Genomic DNA, 14,718 nt, shown 5'->3' with positions numbered 1-14,718 from the left:
ATTTGGAAATTTTTAAACCAGCCCAAATTGTCTGAGAGCTCTGTAGCTAGAGAGCCCCAGGAGGGGTAAATCTGTGCCTGTGTGGTTCTTCTGAAGTCTTTCTGCCAGGAAGAACAAAAATTCTTGTCTTTGATATGAATAAATTGCTATCTCAATGTTGCTGGACCCTCAATGCTGCTTCCAACTTCGCTTATTTGAACTCTGCAGAAGCCTGAAGGCTTTACACTGCAGAGATGCCTGGCCCTGGCTCTGAGAACTCCTCGTGCAGCCAGCATGCACCAGGCTCTGCTCTCTGCAGCCAGCAAGGTCCCTGCTGGCTCATGCAAGGCAGAACACCCTTGCCACCCTTGCAGGGCAGCCAGTCCATGCAGGGTGGCCAGGCTGCCGGGCCTCACTGCCCCTTGGCTCTCCTTATGTTTGTGTTTTCTGCTCCCCAGGGCGTCTTCCTGTTTTCCCTGATCAAGTACACACCCTTGAAATACAACAATTCCTACGAGTACCCACCCTGGGGCTACGTGGTAGGCTGGCTGATGGCACTCTCTTCCATGGTCTGTATTCCTCTCTATGCCATCTTCATCCTTCTGAAAACCAAAGGACCCCTGAAACAGGTACTGAGATTGTGGTCACTGGGCGTGTTGCTGTTGCTCCCACAGATGGTTCAGGATGAGCCCCAGGGAGGAGGTACCTGGCACATTTCTCCTCTGAGAAGGCAAGGGCTGGTGAGAGTGGCCCCTCCCCAGAATGCTCTGTAGCTCTCGTTGGCAGTTGGGAGAGCTGGGAGGGTCTCAGCACAGCTCCCAGGCTGATCATCAGATGTGCAGTCTTCTGTGTGGTGTTGCACCATCATGCGCAGTGCAATATATGGACATATATGTAGTATATATGCAGTAGATACCAATGCAAACCAAGTGCAAAAACAGGTTCTGTTTTGCCTTTACTTCTTGTCTCTTGTAGCCCTGGGTCAGGACCATGTTATTTTCAAAAAAGAAATTACCCATAGTTACTAAAGAGGATGTGCTCACAGAGCTGTAAGGCTCTACCCTGTGCCATGCCCGAGCCTGTCCTCTTTCACTGTAGACATCTTTGTCCTTGTCCTAGGAAGAACTGTATCTAGGGAGATGGTACCATGGAGATGACACCTCACCTGACCCATGAAGAAACACCTGAGTGATGTACAGTACATCTAAATTTCTACACAATTTCTCTTCTGGTCCTTCCCCATTCTCACTGCAGCTGGTTGGAGGGTGGGGTGGGCAGAGGGAGGAGGTGAACAGGGGATGAGAGCATCCCTGTGGCTGTGGTGTAGGTGTGACAGTCACATGGTGGGCTCATGGAGAGGAGGGCCCTGCATTGCCAACACATCCAGGGGTGGGCTGGGTACAGGTAGTCTTCATTTGTTCCATTGTCTCAGGGAAGGTGAATCTGTGCTCACAGTGGCTCCTGTTTACTGACTGGAAATAAGAATCTTAATAGGGAGAGGCAGGAGTTGTGGCAGAGGGGGCTAATGCTGTTCTGAGGCTCAGGAAAAGATACAGAACAAGGTCCAGATGGGACTGGTAGCGACTGAAGTCTTCAGTGGAACACTGACAGAGGCATAAGCCATGCAGGCAGGAGGCCAGAGAAGAAGAATTTTGCACTAAAATAGTTCCTGTTTAGCTGCCTTTGACCCTTTGGCCTCCTGGTTGCTGTTGGCAGACATGAAGAGATTATGAGTCTGGAAGGGAGCTGGAAGGTGTACACTTCCCAACATGAGGAACTGCAGGGGAATCCAGGGTGCTGTGGTATGATTTGCTCCAAGTTCACACCTCGAGTTCCACCTCCTACAGCATTTTCCTGTGCTCTGGGCCATTTAGTGATGATGCATGGCTGGTTTGAAGAGTTTGACGGGGTGGCTGACATGTCTGACTCCCCACAGCTCAGAAGCTTTTTATGTCTAAATGAGGCCTTGGAGCTGTCAGAGAAGTAATTGCCCACATGTCCTGCCTGCTAAACAAGCACTATCTCTCACCAGGGGCCAAGTGCTTCAAGCCCTTGGACCGAAATGCTGCTGTGAAGAGTGTTAATGCTCATTGTAGAGCACACCTGAGGAATTGATTTGGCCTGTTTTGATCAAGGGGTTTTCAGTTTGTCCTTGTTTACATTCTATTAATTGACATTTCCAGGGACTCCTCAGCTACATTAGGATGAAGAAATTTCCAAGGATGCGGTTCAGGTGTGTGGGAAGGTATTGGCTGCTAAACCTGGGTTGATTCAGGGGAGAATCAAAGCCAGCCACAAAATACCTTCTGGGATAGCTGTACCTGTTTTTAAAACAAATTTTCTCAAGATGTACCTGTTGTCTTTTTCCGGTCACACTCCAGAATTGTAGTGAATTAATTTCCTGACACAGATGTTTCTAGGAACAGAGTCTTTGAATATTGCAGACCATTCACTGAAAGCAAGTTTGTAATTGGTAATTATGATCAGTCACTGCAACAAACTGATTCCTCTTGTTACACTTGACTGACCAAGAAATGCAAATGCTGGTTCCTAATGTGCCTGATTAAGACAGCTCGAGCTCCAAAGACTAAAAACTCACCATGAAGTGCCCACAGAACAGCTGCAGACCAAGGTCAATTTTGGAAATCACAGGGCAAATAGTTTTGAATAAATGAACAAAATCTGTGATTCTGACAGACACTTCACAAGGAGTGGGAGCACTAAAATGAATCCAAGGAGCATGGATGCTCTGCTTGTGATGCACTCTGCATGGGAGGAGCATGCACTGTCCTGAACAGCTTGTGATGGAAAAAGTTAGTAACTGTGAAAGTCAGGTTTCAGCTGGGAAATGATAGGCTGTCCCATGGAGCTGGCAGGTAGCTGCAGGACATCGTTACTAGGCTTTGGGAGGAAACCAGGAGCTCAGGAAGTTGTGTGGCACCAGAGTGACTTAAAAAATGGGATGAAGAAGAGCAGAAATTCACTGCAGCTGTCGCTGAGAACCAGCATTTTTTGCTGAAGAGGTCAAAGATATTTTCATTTTTTAAGAATAAACTCCCCAAAGTTGTCACAACACTGCATACATGTGTGCGGAGCAGCCTGTAGCATTCTGCATTGCACAGGACAGAGGGAACTAAGGGCAGGCAGCTGCCTCACAAGCCCACAAGCCCTGCCTTCACCAGCACAGTCTGGCTGACTGGAAGAGGGGAGCTGAGGATGGTCTGGGGCAGGAGCCAGTCTGCAGAGGGACTGCTTTACCTGGGAAATGCCACTGAGGTAGGTATCGCCTGCCACCCTGCTTTGGATCATAGCAGGAGATGCCCAGCATCTGATGATCAGTCCGTTTGAAAGGCTTCACAGCTCCCACCAAAATCAAGGGAAAGTTACTTGGTATAGGAAAAGCAATGCTTTATGGTGTTTTTCCCATTGCCACAGACAATGTCTGTGGTGCTAACTGCTGGCATCCTCCCTCACAGCAGCAGGTCTGTGAGGAGCACTGTACATCAGATTATCAGTCCACAGCCCAGATTTGAGCTCAGGGGCAGAATAATTGTCAGAGAGCAGGCGAAGCAAAGCTGCTCTCCTTCTCTGTTTCACGGCCGTTCGGCAGGAGAGGAACAGGGAGCTGGGAGCATTGGCTCTCTAGATGCCTTTGCCCCCGGCAATGGTTGTGGATCACTATTGCCTGTCAGTTTGCTCATCAGCTTAATTAACAGCGCCTTCCTCTCCGCAGCGACTGAAGCAGCTGATTTCCCCGGCGGAGGACCTGCCGCAGCCGAAGAAGCGGCACGTGGCGGGGCCGTCAGAGCTGAGGCGCGAGGGATGGTCTCCTCCGGTCCAGGAGGTGATCATCACAGAGAGAGAAACCCACTTCTAAGGCATCTGGGATGTTTCCTCCATAACCCAGACTGATTTGCTCTCTGCTTCCCAAAGTGGTTTCTTTTCTCTTCCCTTCATTCCTTCACATCTGTGACAGAAGCATCTGGGACACCCTCTCCTTCCAGACAGCTGGTTGCACCCACTGGGAACAGCATTTCTTTTACACCTTGGGGACAACTCTTCTCGTCAGCAGCTGTGGAGAGTGCAGCACACTTTTGTCAGAAGTGCCCTTCAGTACTGACACAGGTTAGGAAGAGAAAAACAACATTGTAGCAAAAAAAGAAAAAAGGGGAAAAAAAAGTGTATTCTTGTTGGGAGGAGGAAAAGAAACCACAGTGGTGAGAGTGGTGAAGGAGAGCAGAGATTAAAGGTGTGAAGGAACCAAGTTAGGGGTGCAAAAGCACAAAATGATGGGGCATTGGCACAGGAAATAAGTAAGTTGGTTCAGTAGTTCATAAGAAGCTGGAGGATGACAAAGGAAAGTGCATTGCTAGGTGACCTATGTGCAAGGGAGAGAGAGCCAGGAACATATCATAGCCAATGATAAAAGGAGGCTGCAGTGTCAGTAGTTACAGCGTCAGCTGTCACTGGAAGGGAAAGGAGTGACAGAGTGCTCAACGCCATCGTAGTTGATGATGATGGATCTCAAGGCAGTCTCAGTCTGGAAAAGGGGGTAAGGAATAACTATCTAGGGGACTAGATGTTGGTCAAAACTACACGGCCCAGTGAAAACGCATCCGAGAGTGAAACCGATGAATATTTGACAATTCTTTCAGAAAATTCATGGAGTGCAAGAAAAGTCCCAGAGCAGTTGGTAAAAAAAAAAAGAGCTGCAGCACAGCTGGGAAAATGAGACCCTGAGGACTGCACGCCCACAGATTTAACTGCACTGCTGGGGCATTTTGTAGAGGAATTAATGAAGGAGTTGATAGGCCTGATCCTGTGCTGCAGAGTAGCTTTGGGAAGAGGGTGGGAGAATGATTGCACTCCCTTGGCTTTGCTGCAGATGACTGCTCAGGGGACAAGGAAGACATAATCAGGCGCAACAATCATCAGCTCAGGCAAGATAAAGCAAAATTAATAGGTAAGATGGGTTCATTGGAAGCAGATTTTGTCAAATTAAAGGTTGGTTGTTGCCAGGGTAGTCAAAAATGTGATGTGATGGGTGGGAGGAATTGTGTTTGGATGCGGGGTTTGGTGCAATGCCAGATGACTCTGTCCTGTGGAGGCTGGGGCTGTAAAGCTCTCTGCCAAATCCTGCTTCAATGCCTGTCAAAATTTCACAGCTAAACCCACCAGAAAAGCCAGTGGCAGCATGCACCCCAGGAGCTCTGCTGCGGTCAAGGGTACACGTGCTGGCGCACGGCTGTGCTGCAATATTGGTGCATCCAACCACGCCAGAGAATGGCCATCAAAATGAATCACAGATGCCACAGGTTCCTTTCCCTTGTTCCTTGTTCCAAGTAATTGCTTTTCCCCGTGCTGTGTGGAGATAAACGACCGGCGCTGAAAGCAAGGGGGGAAATCGGGCCTCATCTGCGTGGCTCGGTACCTATTCCAATTGCTATGGGAACCTTATCTGCTGCAGCTTCCTCTGAGTTTAACTGGAGAATTAGCATAGGGCAATCTTTTCCCCGTTTAATTTCCTTTCCTTTAAAAACGAAAAACTGCAAACTGCTGGTGAAATGAACGCTGAAAGTCAAGTACCAGAATTTGTACCTCTCTGGGACATTATCAGTTGATTGGAAATGTTTTACTGTGGAAGGTGGAGAAAGCTGGCAAACCTCATTCACATTCCCTGCAAAGGACTGCAGCACCACATAGGACACCATTTATTGTATTTTCATTTTTTTAAAGAGCTGGATGTCATGCTGCAAATACTGTGGGAAGAGCTTAGCACCCAGAGGCTTGCAGTCAGGCCTCATGGTAAGTAGTTTGATGATTTTTCCTCTCCCTCCCACCAGTGTTGCTCATGATTTGGTGGGACAAGCAGCTCCCTCCCAGTCTTGGTTCTTGCACAATCCTTGGTAGGACATTTAGCCCCTTTGCTCCTGCTGCCATGCCTTTGAGATGTAAGGTAGTGTGGTGCTGTCAGAGAAGTTGTGGAGATGTGTTCACTTCTTTTTCTGAGGCAGTTGAGTAACACCACAAAAGTCCTAGACAGAAACAACTTTTCGGTTTGGAACACAAATGTGGGGCCGTGTTATTGAAAATAAACACTACATGAACTTGTTCCTCTGTTCCTTATGTATATTCTGACAATAGCGTCCCACCTCTGCCAGGAAGCAACTTACTTTAATAAAGCCAGAGGATTTTTTTCAACAGACACAGAGATTGCTGTGTCCATTGAAAGCAATCATAGAATTCCCAGGATCAGGAAATTAATCCAGTTTCTTTGGATGGAATTGACAAAGTTTCAGGAATTTTAAGTCAAAGCTCAGTGACCCAGTGTCATTTAATTCCCTTTCCTTTAAAAACTAAAAACACCCGCATACATCCAGCTGAGGGAACAGGGGAAAATGCCACCAGTGGCTGTTTTTTGCTGTGAGACCCCCAGCACAATTAGAGACCAAGTAGTGGTTTGTTAAATTTACACAAATATCTCAGGCATTGCTGCATGCATGTGACAGGTCTGACAGGTCTCCATCAACCCCTGGAATCGGGCACCTCTGAGTCTGATGGGAAACTGCTCCTGTCCTGCACACACCAGGAATACACTACTGAATGGCTGGTATGGAGAGGAGGGAGAGATTTATTTTTTTTCCCCCGTAATTGTTGATAACGTGCCAAGACACGATGCATTTGGAGTCCAAGAAAAGGTACAAGGTGGCCATACTGTGCTGCTCCTCCCAGCTGGAATTAAAACACTGTATACAGAAGAAAGGACAGACACCTGTGAACACCTAACTACCATTTCTGGGTTTCCAGTTCATTTATTGTTCTGGTTTTGATGGGGTTTTTTTTCTTCATAAAAAGGTCATTTTCACCCCTCTCTCCAGAAGGAAAGACAGGAACATAGTTTGTTAAAAAAGAAATCAAGCCAAAAGGTCTTGTATTATCTTTTTCCATCCTGTTATTCCTGTTCCTTCCCACTTCGGCCTTCTCTCCCTTCTTCCTTTGACAATGACAAATGGTAAAAAAAGAAGGAAACGGTCATTGAAAACTTGTACTGGACAAAATTTGAAGAAAGAAAGATAAAACCATCAAATATCAATCACCAGGATCTCTTCAAGTTTTGTGACTTCAACCCTCAACATTGATTTTTGGAGGGAGGAGAATTGCAGTGGGATTTCTCCTTGGCTCTCAAACGTTCTCCTGTCCCAGGTGATCACGGCGAAGGACAGTGACCTGCTGTAGCTTCCAACAAGCTGGAGGTGCAGCCATGCCCTCCCTCCAGCCCTCGCCTTAGCTTTTGGGCTGGAGAGAAGCCGTGCCCACCACAGCCCTGGTGCAGGGGCTAGCTGCCAAGGACTGGAACCACTGCTCCATCCTGAGCAAAGCTCTTGATTTCCCCTGTGCAGGTACACAGCTTGCCAAGGGTCGGAAGAAGAAAAAGGGCAGTAAGGACTGAACCGGAGGAAATGAAAACTCTTAGAAGAATAGGGGTTTCTCAGACCTTAGGCTGTGTTTGTTTTGTGTGAGTTATGGGTATTCTGCAGTGGTTGTGTGGTTTGTGCTGGAACCTGGAGACTTCCCTGAGATTTTGCTTCCCTGGTGTGTGGCAGGAGGGGTTTGCTGAGATGCTTCCCCCATCTTGAGGAGAGGTGGGCCTTGCACAGGTGGAAATAAGAGACGTGAGCCAAGTGACTTGGTTGCACAGCAAATGAGGGCTGGGAAAGAGACAGTCAGCAGTCACGAGGGCATATAGCAGTCATCAGGTCTTCTTGAAGTCCTTTGCTTTATCAGGTTACATGTGCTTACATATGGTAAGCTTCTAATAATTAGCTAAATTGTGGTTGAATGGGGTAAGAGGGGAGTAATGTTCATCAAAGGAGAAGATAAAATAACTTCTTCAAAAATTAAAATTTAAGACTCGAGAGGCTGAAGAGATGTGCATGTGCTGCTGTCCAGTTCTCTGTGCAAGGCTGCAGGGAAGGGCTGGGACATTAAAGTGAAGGACTTTACTCCTGAACCTGCCAGGGGAAGAGAAGCAATGTGTCTTAACAGTGCATGGATGGACAGTGTGGAGGGTGTTTTGCTTTGTGCTGTTTTTAAAGCCCACAATAAGCCCTGCCCCCTCAACTGCTTTTGGAGCATGATCCTGGCTCTGGTTTGCATCCCTGACCCACAGCTGCAAAGGAGGACATGTATTTTCAGAGCTGCCTGTTCTGGTTTGTCAAGCCTGAGCTTGGAAAGCTATGTGGAAAGGAAAGGGATTCCCAGGGAGAAATGCTTTCAATGTGTGTACAAAGCCAGTTGTGGGCAATTCCATCCTGTCTTGGTTTTCGTGACATGCCAAGACCATTCTGTAAAATGGCTTTTTGATTTTTTTCTCCTGTTTCGTTTTGGTTTTTTTTACAGGCTGTAGAATAGTTTCCTGCCCAGCCTGGGTGACAGCCAGGATGGGAGCTCTGGACTAGGATGGCTGGTTTGGACCAGAGGCATACTTACACTCAATCGTTATCTGCCAGTGGCCACTAAACTTTTCCAAAACATGCTTTATCAAGTGTGCAGCTTTTGTTGTACCATGGTGTAGACAGTGGTCTCTGGAGGAGGATGAGACATTACAGACCATCTGGTGCCTTTCTGGACCTCGTATTTCAACAGGACATGAAATAATCTTCTTTTTCTCACAGAGAAATAAAACTTCCCTCAAGCATAAAAGCAACCTGTCACTTTCACATATCCTGGAGAAGGGCCATCGCTGTAACAGGAGCTTCCTCCCCACATTCTAGCTTTGAAGTGAGGATGACCTGAGAGCTGGAGCTGGTGTTTCTTCATCAGGCTCTCCCGAAGCAGGGGTCTTTATGCTGGAGTGCTCCAAGCAGCATGCAAGTGGGTCCAGGAGCTGCTGAAGAGAAATCCCGCCAGTGGCAAGGCACAGCAGTGTAAATCCGTAGCCCTGGGTTAGCTGGGATGGTGGGAGGCAGCCTGGCAATGGGAACTGGCCTGGTTCAGAATTTTGGGGAAATCATGCCCAGGCAGTGTTAGTTTCTTGTGCAGTGCTTTTGGATGAGGTGTGAACTCCCCAGCCAGGCTAGGTGACTGTGGCTCCCCTTGGCACTGGTGTGATGCATTCATCAGTCAAGGAACAGGGAGATGGTGGTGGGGTTCTCTCTTTGTGCCCTGTCCAGTTCTTCCCTGGGTGTGTCTATCTCTCATCACCAACACCAGGCTCTCCCACCTCAAAATGCTTTTTCGGGGCTCAGCTTTACACCTGTTTTACACCTTAGTCAAAGCATAAATTACCAGCCAAGTAAAACAGAAGCTAAGGAGCAGCCTCCAGTTGTCCCGTCCTATAAACCCCCTTGTCCAGGAGCCCAAGCATGGGAGTCTGTATCTCCACATAGGCACGCAGTGTGGTCAGGCACAGTTAGTTTTTTCAGAGCCTGTGGGTGAAGGATATTTGAACACGTTCAGAACATATTCACTTTACAGTATTTAAGCTGAGAAAATAACAGGAATTGATTTTTTTTTCTTTTTATGGGTTACCTGCTGCAATTAGATTTCAAAAGTTATTTGGTGCCTGAAATTTTTTTTACTATGACCCCCACTCCAGCTTCTTTTGCAGTACTAGACAGGGGGTGGCATTTCCCTTGTATTTGGGAGTTTTAGAGCTCAGGCTCACTTTCCTGTTTCTGTGGTCAAGGGAGGGAGCAGCAAAGCCTTTGCTGTTTGGCCTTGGGGTACCTGTGAGGTTTCATGTGAAGAGGAGAAAGGTGAAAGGGGGCTGATCCCTTTTGGGAAGTTAGAGGTACAGAACATCTCACATCAGTGTCTCCACATGGGCGTGTGTGTGTTAGGGCATCTGGGGGAGAATTGTGCTTTGGTAGGTTTTGTCTTAATGACATCACTACTGTGACATTGTGGCAGAGGCTGGTGGTAAGTGTGTTGCTGTCAGCATCTTGAGTTTGTGAGGCTCTGGACTTACAAGTAGAGGTAATCTGTAATCTTGGTAAAGCTTTCCAAAATTTCTTCCCTCTCTGGAAGGAAGAGAAGGGTGTTTTAGTGACCGTGGGCAGAGGTGTCAGCTGCACCTTCTGGTTGTTCTGGCCAGAGTCCCTCGGGCAGGCTGATGTAGGACACATCGAGCGATGGCAAAGCAATTTCCCACCACCCAATCCTATCGATAGATGCAATTTCCCTGGAGGGTGGGGGTGTGTGAAACTTGATTGCTGCAGACAGAGGCTGGTTCTGGGTGTGTGCACCACACAGCCAAGCAGCAGCAAGGCTGCAGGCTGGAGGTATTTCCCCTCACAGTGGAGGCTCCGTCCCTTCCGATGCAGTAATAAATGAGGTTGCCCCTGTGTGGCACTTCACAGAGGAGCCAGGCCTTTGCTCTTCCTTATCTCCAAGGCCTGTGTCCTTATCATGATGGAACACCTGTGGTAGACAGTGGTTATACTGCCTCTGTCAGTAACCCTGATTTCCATCTCATACTGTCCTCTTTTTCCTCCACATCTATCACACTTTTCCCACACCCCTGAGCTTTTGAGGTCAAACACAGCTGTGCAATAAGGCTTCTCCCTGTAGGAAAGCATGGCCATACTGTTCTATTGGGAAGTGGCATAAGCTCCATCAGTATAACTGTATTTATGCTGATTTAAAGCATCTACCTCAGAGCTTTTATTAGCATAAGCCTCTTAATAAAGAGGGAAAAAAAATCATAAGAGCTACACCAATGATGTAACTAGACCTAGGGACACATATACTTTAAAGTTAGGTTGGTTTCACAGAGTATGTGATTTCAGTTAAATCTTCCAAAGTATGTGAAGACACTTCTATTTATGTTCCATTCACGCTAATTTTAATTTATATTAAGTCCATCAGGATCAAGTTTGAGCTAAGCTGAACATGGCATTACTGTTCACACTGTTTTTGATGGATTAGAAGCAATAGAGCTAAATCTTTCCAGTCCCTTGTGAGTCTCTTGCAGTTTCACTGACAGAAAGATGATCAGGTTGTTTTAACTACATTTATCAAAACAGCCTGCAGGCACAGGCACACTTTCATCAATGTGACTATGTCCACTTATTACCCAAATGGACTTTAAGCTGGAATAATCATGCTTCAAAGTGGGCTGCTCTGGTTTAATTTAGCCTAATTTGTTTTGATTTAGATGGGCAACACTGGTTGGGTAGACACGACCTAAGAGAACACCCTGCAGTGGGTAGGTACGGCTGTTACACAGGTCCTGCCAGGAATCCTCCCTGCAGAAATCCCGTGGCTGGTGTCCATGATAGCTCTCACTTTCTGGTTCCCAGGGCCTTGTGCTCCTTGATGCTTGCTGGGCATGTCACAGGGACAGAGCACACCCAGTGTCACTCAAACACCCCTGTGGCAGGGAAGATAGCTGGGGAGAAGGGGGTGAGGGGAGACTGCCACACTTAAAATCTGCTCCCAAATCACACCAGGGACACCGGTGGTACATGGCCCCTGGGGCCACCCAGGAACCTCCATGTCCCTGTGTCACCTGGACCTAAGGCATGCTCGTACTCTGGGGACTCCAGCCTTTGGAACATGTCTGGAGAAAGCTGAAAGCAGGTGCCTTACTGTCACCAGTACTTAGAGACCCACCAGCAATCAGCTTGGGAGCTTGCTGGCAGCTGCTGGGAGGTGGGTACTGGTGATTAAACCTCATGCTTTGGAAGGGCAACTCAGGTCTGGCTTTGCCCAGCGGGAAACTGAATCTGCATCGCAGTGAGATGCTGCAGGTGTCAGCCCTACCAGAAGAGTGGGCTGGGCTACCCACAGGAACCACCTCAAGCACCACCTCCAGCTGTGCTGTGCCTGGAGAAGGAGATGTCACGGTGCAGAGGGCTGAGCTTTCACTGGGCTTTAGCTGTTGGCAAAAGCCACAGACACGATAATGTGTGGGGCAGTGTGCTTCTCTTCTCTCAGAAACATCCATGTATACAGCCTTATTTATTTCAGCCAAATGGAAAAAATGGTCACACACCTGGAAATACTTTACCCACACAAACTGGAGGTGAAGGCTCTTCATCAAAAGAAAGAATATGGAAAATTACATGGAGGCATCTTTAAATGCATGGATTTTATTTTAGTGGCCTTTTCTTTCTCTGCTACCTAATATCCCCCTCCTCCCATAAGACATCTCAGGACTTGTCAGATTGATCTTCTTCATTTTGTGCTGGGCAACTCTTGGTCCTTCAGGTCTTTTCTGCTGACCGAAATCTCAGTGCTGACAAATCTTTAGCAGAGGAAGTTTTTCTCCCAGGTGTTTCTCAACCACATGAATTATGGTAAGGTGCACAGGACAAACAACACAAAAACCACTGAGCTTAACAGAACTTGGCTGTTTCACAGCTGACAAAGTCTTACTGCCAGAATATCCAGTGACATTATCTCACTAGTTCTCCCTGTTTCCGGAGTATTCCAGGGGAAAGAAAATGAATAGGCATGCACTGAACAAAAGCACTCCAACCCAATCTGTTTTTCTTTGGCAGGTCACTTTTCATCTCCTCCAGTGGTGGAAATTCCTTTTCTTTTCTTGTTCTTATTTTCAGTTTTGTTCTTGCCATATTTCTTTTACATTTTTATTCCTTCACTGTGTTCTGTTTTGTTTGTGCTGTTGACAGCAGGAGAGATTTAAAAATGCCCAGTCTTTGAAACAAGTCATCTCCAGATGAAATTGTTCCTAAGGGCTCCTAGCAGCTGCAGGGACAAGGGGCATAAATGCAGATTTAATACCAGTGGCTGAAGATAATTGTAAATAAAAGTACTATCTGTGAAAAGTATTTGACGGGTTTCCAGGGAAAGGATATTTCAAAGAAGCTGTGTGCCCTGGAAACATGGCTGGCAGCCTGTGGAGAGCTGTAAGTGTGGGGGGCAAGACCTTTCTCCATGCCATAGGACTGGCTCATCCCAACTTGACCAGGAATGGCCAAGATGAGGAGTAGCAGAGATTCTGGCAGTTTTCCTGGGGAGAAGAGGTCAGTGAGGCTGGCAGGGGATTATGGTATTAACAGTCCAGCCACTGGTGACAAAGAAACTCTGGACACCACAAGGGGGGTTTTCAACAGGCCACCTGGGCTGGGAGTCACATACAGCACCTGTGAGTGAACGCTGGGAGGAATGAGCACAGGAATTGTCCTACCTTACCTATCCTGCTCTCACACGTTTTCCCTGTCTATTCCCTACCGGCCACCCTTTAGGATAGGATGGCCTGGGTGTCAGGAGTCAGACCAGACCTGAGCTCTGAGCCTGCTCAGAGAGGAAAGAGGCCAGCCAGCTTGGCCCCCACTGCAGGTTGGCAGGATTGCTGAGGTTGCAGAGGAGGAGGCCATGCCTTAGACTGGGCTCAAAAAAGCAGTGCCTGCCAGCCCTGCTGTGCTGGCCAGCTTTGCTTCTCTTTGGAGGTGGTGGACGTGGTGGGTTAGTCAGAGCCAGGCAGCCTCATATCTCATAACAGCTCTTTTCAGTGAGTGCAGCCCTATTCCTCTTTGCAAATTATCCCTGAGTGATTATACTTCTGCTTATTTTGCAATGATTGTGTTAATGATTTCTGCAAATGGATTTTAAACTAAGAGATGTCTAGCCTGATTATTTGGCTGCTTTCACCACTGTCATCACATCCAGTAGCTGTTATTCAGAAAACACTCTTTGCACTTGTGTTTACTCACACAGATTATATGGTGGGGTTGGGCTCTTTTGCTGGATATTTCCCAAGCCACCAAAAGCTTTGGAGGTGGCAGCCCAAATGCTTTGAATGCAAATACTGAAGCCAGCGAGTATTTGTCTATCAGCCAAGCTCTCATTTTCTGAGAACACACTGGTGAATCAAAATTTAGTCTCATGAACGTTCATGGAAAACAACCAAGAGAGCAGCTCCAAATCCCATCTTTTCAAATGAATTCTGCTTCTCTTCTAAGGCATGTTCCCAAATTCATTTGGGCTTACCAGTCCATGTCTAGTTCTTGCCAAGTATGAAATATCTATGTACTCTCTCCTTTTCTTCGTCCTACTTCCCTTTTTTCTGGAAAAGCAGGCATTGCTCAGACTGATGGTAAGAGGCCTTTCTCTCCAGCACCTTTGATACTCACAGCCTGCTTCTGCCTCTAACTACCACAACAAATGTGATACGAAAACACTTGTGGCTTTCAAATTCAGTTTTTATCCCTTCAGTGGAAATGGTCACTTTCTGGCCTGTTTTCTTTCCAGACCAGAAGTGCATGAGGTGGGGAGATGGTTTGCTGTGCTTCCAGTGAAAGGAGTCTGCCTATGGCACATGGTGTTTCCAGCGGACCCACTGCAGTTCTCAGGTGTTCCTCAGCCAGGACTCTGTGGAGAGCTGTGAAAACACATTTAACAGGCTGCTTCCCTCAGGCCTGAGATCTCCACCTGCCCTGCAAGCAAATTGCTAATGTCTCTCTCTGTCTTTTTATTTTAGGAGGTGTCACATCAGCAATTGGGCTTGAGGAGAGATTGAAGACTGAGAGAGAACAGTGATGGATGGGCCAATGCCAGACTCAGAAAAGGGTGAGCTACGATATCTTGATAGCTGAAGTTCCACTCTTTTTGACAAAAGGAGGCCAGGGGCTTTGCTGCTGGCTCCCCTCTGAAACTACCTGCAGGTACCTCCTTTAATTTGGTTGGTTTGGCCAAAGCAAATCTGACCCAGTAACACAACATTACCTTCAAAAAGCCCTCACCTGGCTTGGGCTCCGTGGCAACTGCAAA

At 47.3% G+C, this 14,718-nt stretch overlaps 1 protein-coding gene across 8 annotated transcripts in view; it reads left to right on the top strand.

The window, feature by feature from the left end:
- Positions 1–14,517, top strand: part of LOC103624682 (sodium- and chloride-dependent betaine transporter) — a 54,857-nt gene extending 40,340 nt beyond the window's left edge. For 5 of the 8 annotated variants that reach the window (XM_017726212.1, XM_017726210.1, XM_017726209.1 and 2 more), the window contains 2 exons: positions 438–608; positions 3,713–6,092. In XM_017726212.1, the coding sequence (XP_017581701.1) occupies positions 438–608; positions 3,713–3,856 (315 nt within the window). In that variant the 3' untranslated portion in view covers positions 3,857–6,092. Of the gene's footprint in view, positions 1–437; positions 609–3,712; positions 6,093–14,428 lie in introns of those variants that run through there. The other 3 variants (XR_001859317.1, XR_001859318.1, XM_017726214.1) reach the window with 3 other exon arrangements.
- Positions 14,518–14,718: the final 201 nt, after the last annotated feature.

The sequence above is a fragment of the Corvus brachyrhynchos genome, unplaced genomic scaffold (assembly GCF_000691975.1).
Source record: "Corvus brachyrhynchos isolate BGI_N302 unplaced genomic scaffold, ASM69197v1 scaffold191, whole genome shotgun sequence".
In the NCBI taxonomy this organism is placed as follows: Eukaryota; Metazoa; Chordata; class Aves; order Passeriformes; family Corvidae; genus Corvus; species Corvus brachyrhynchos.
This window is presented reverse-complemented; position numbering and strand designations above follow the sequence as displayed.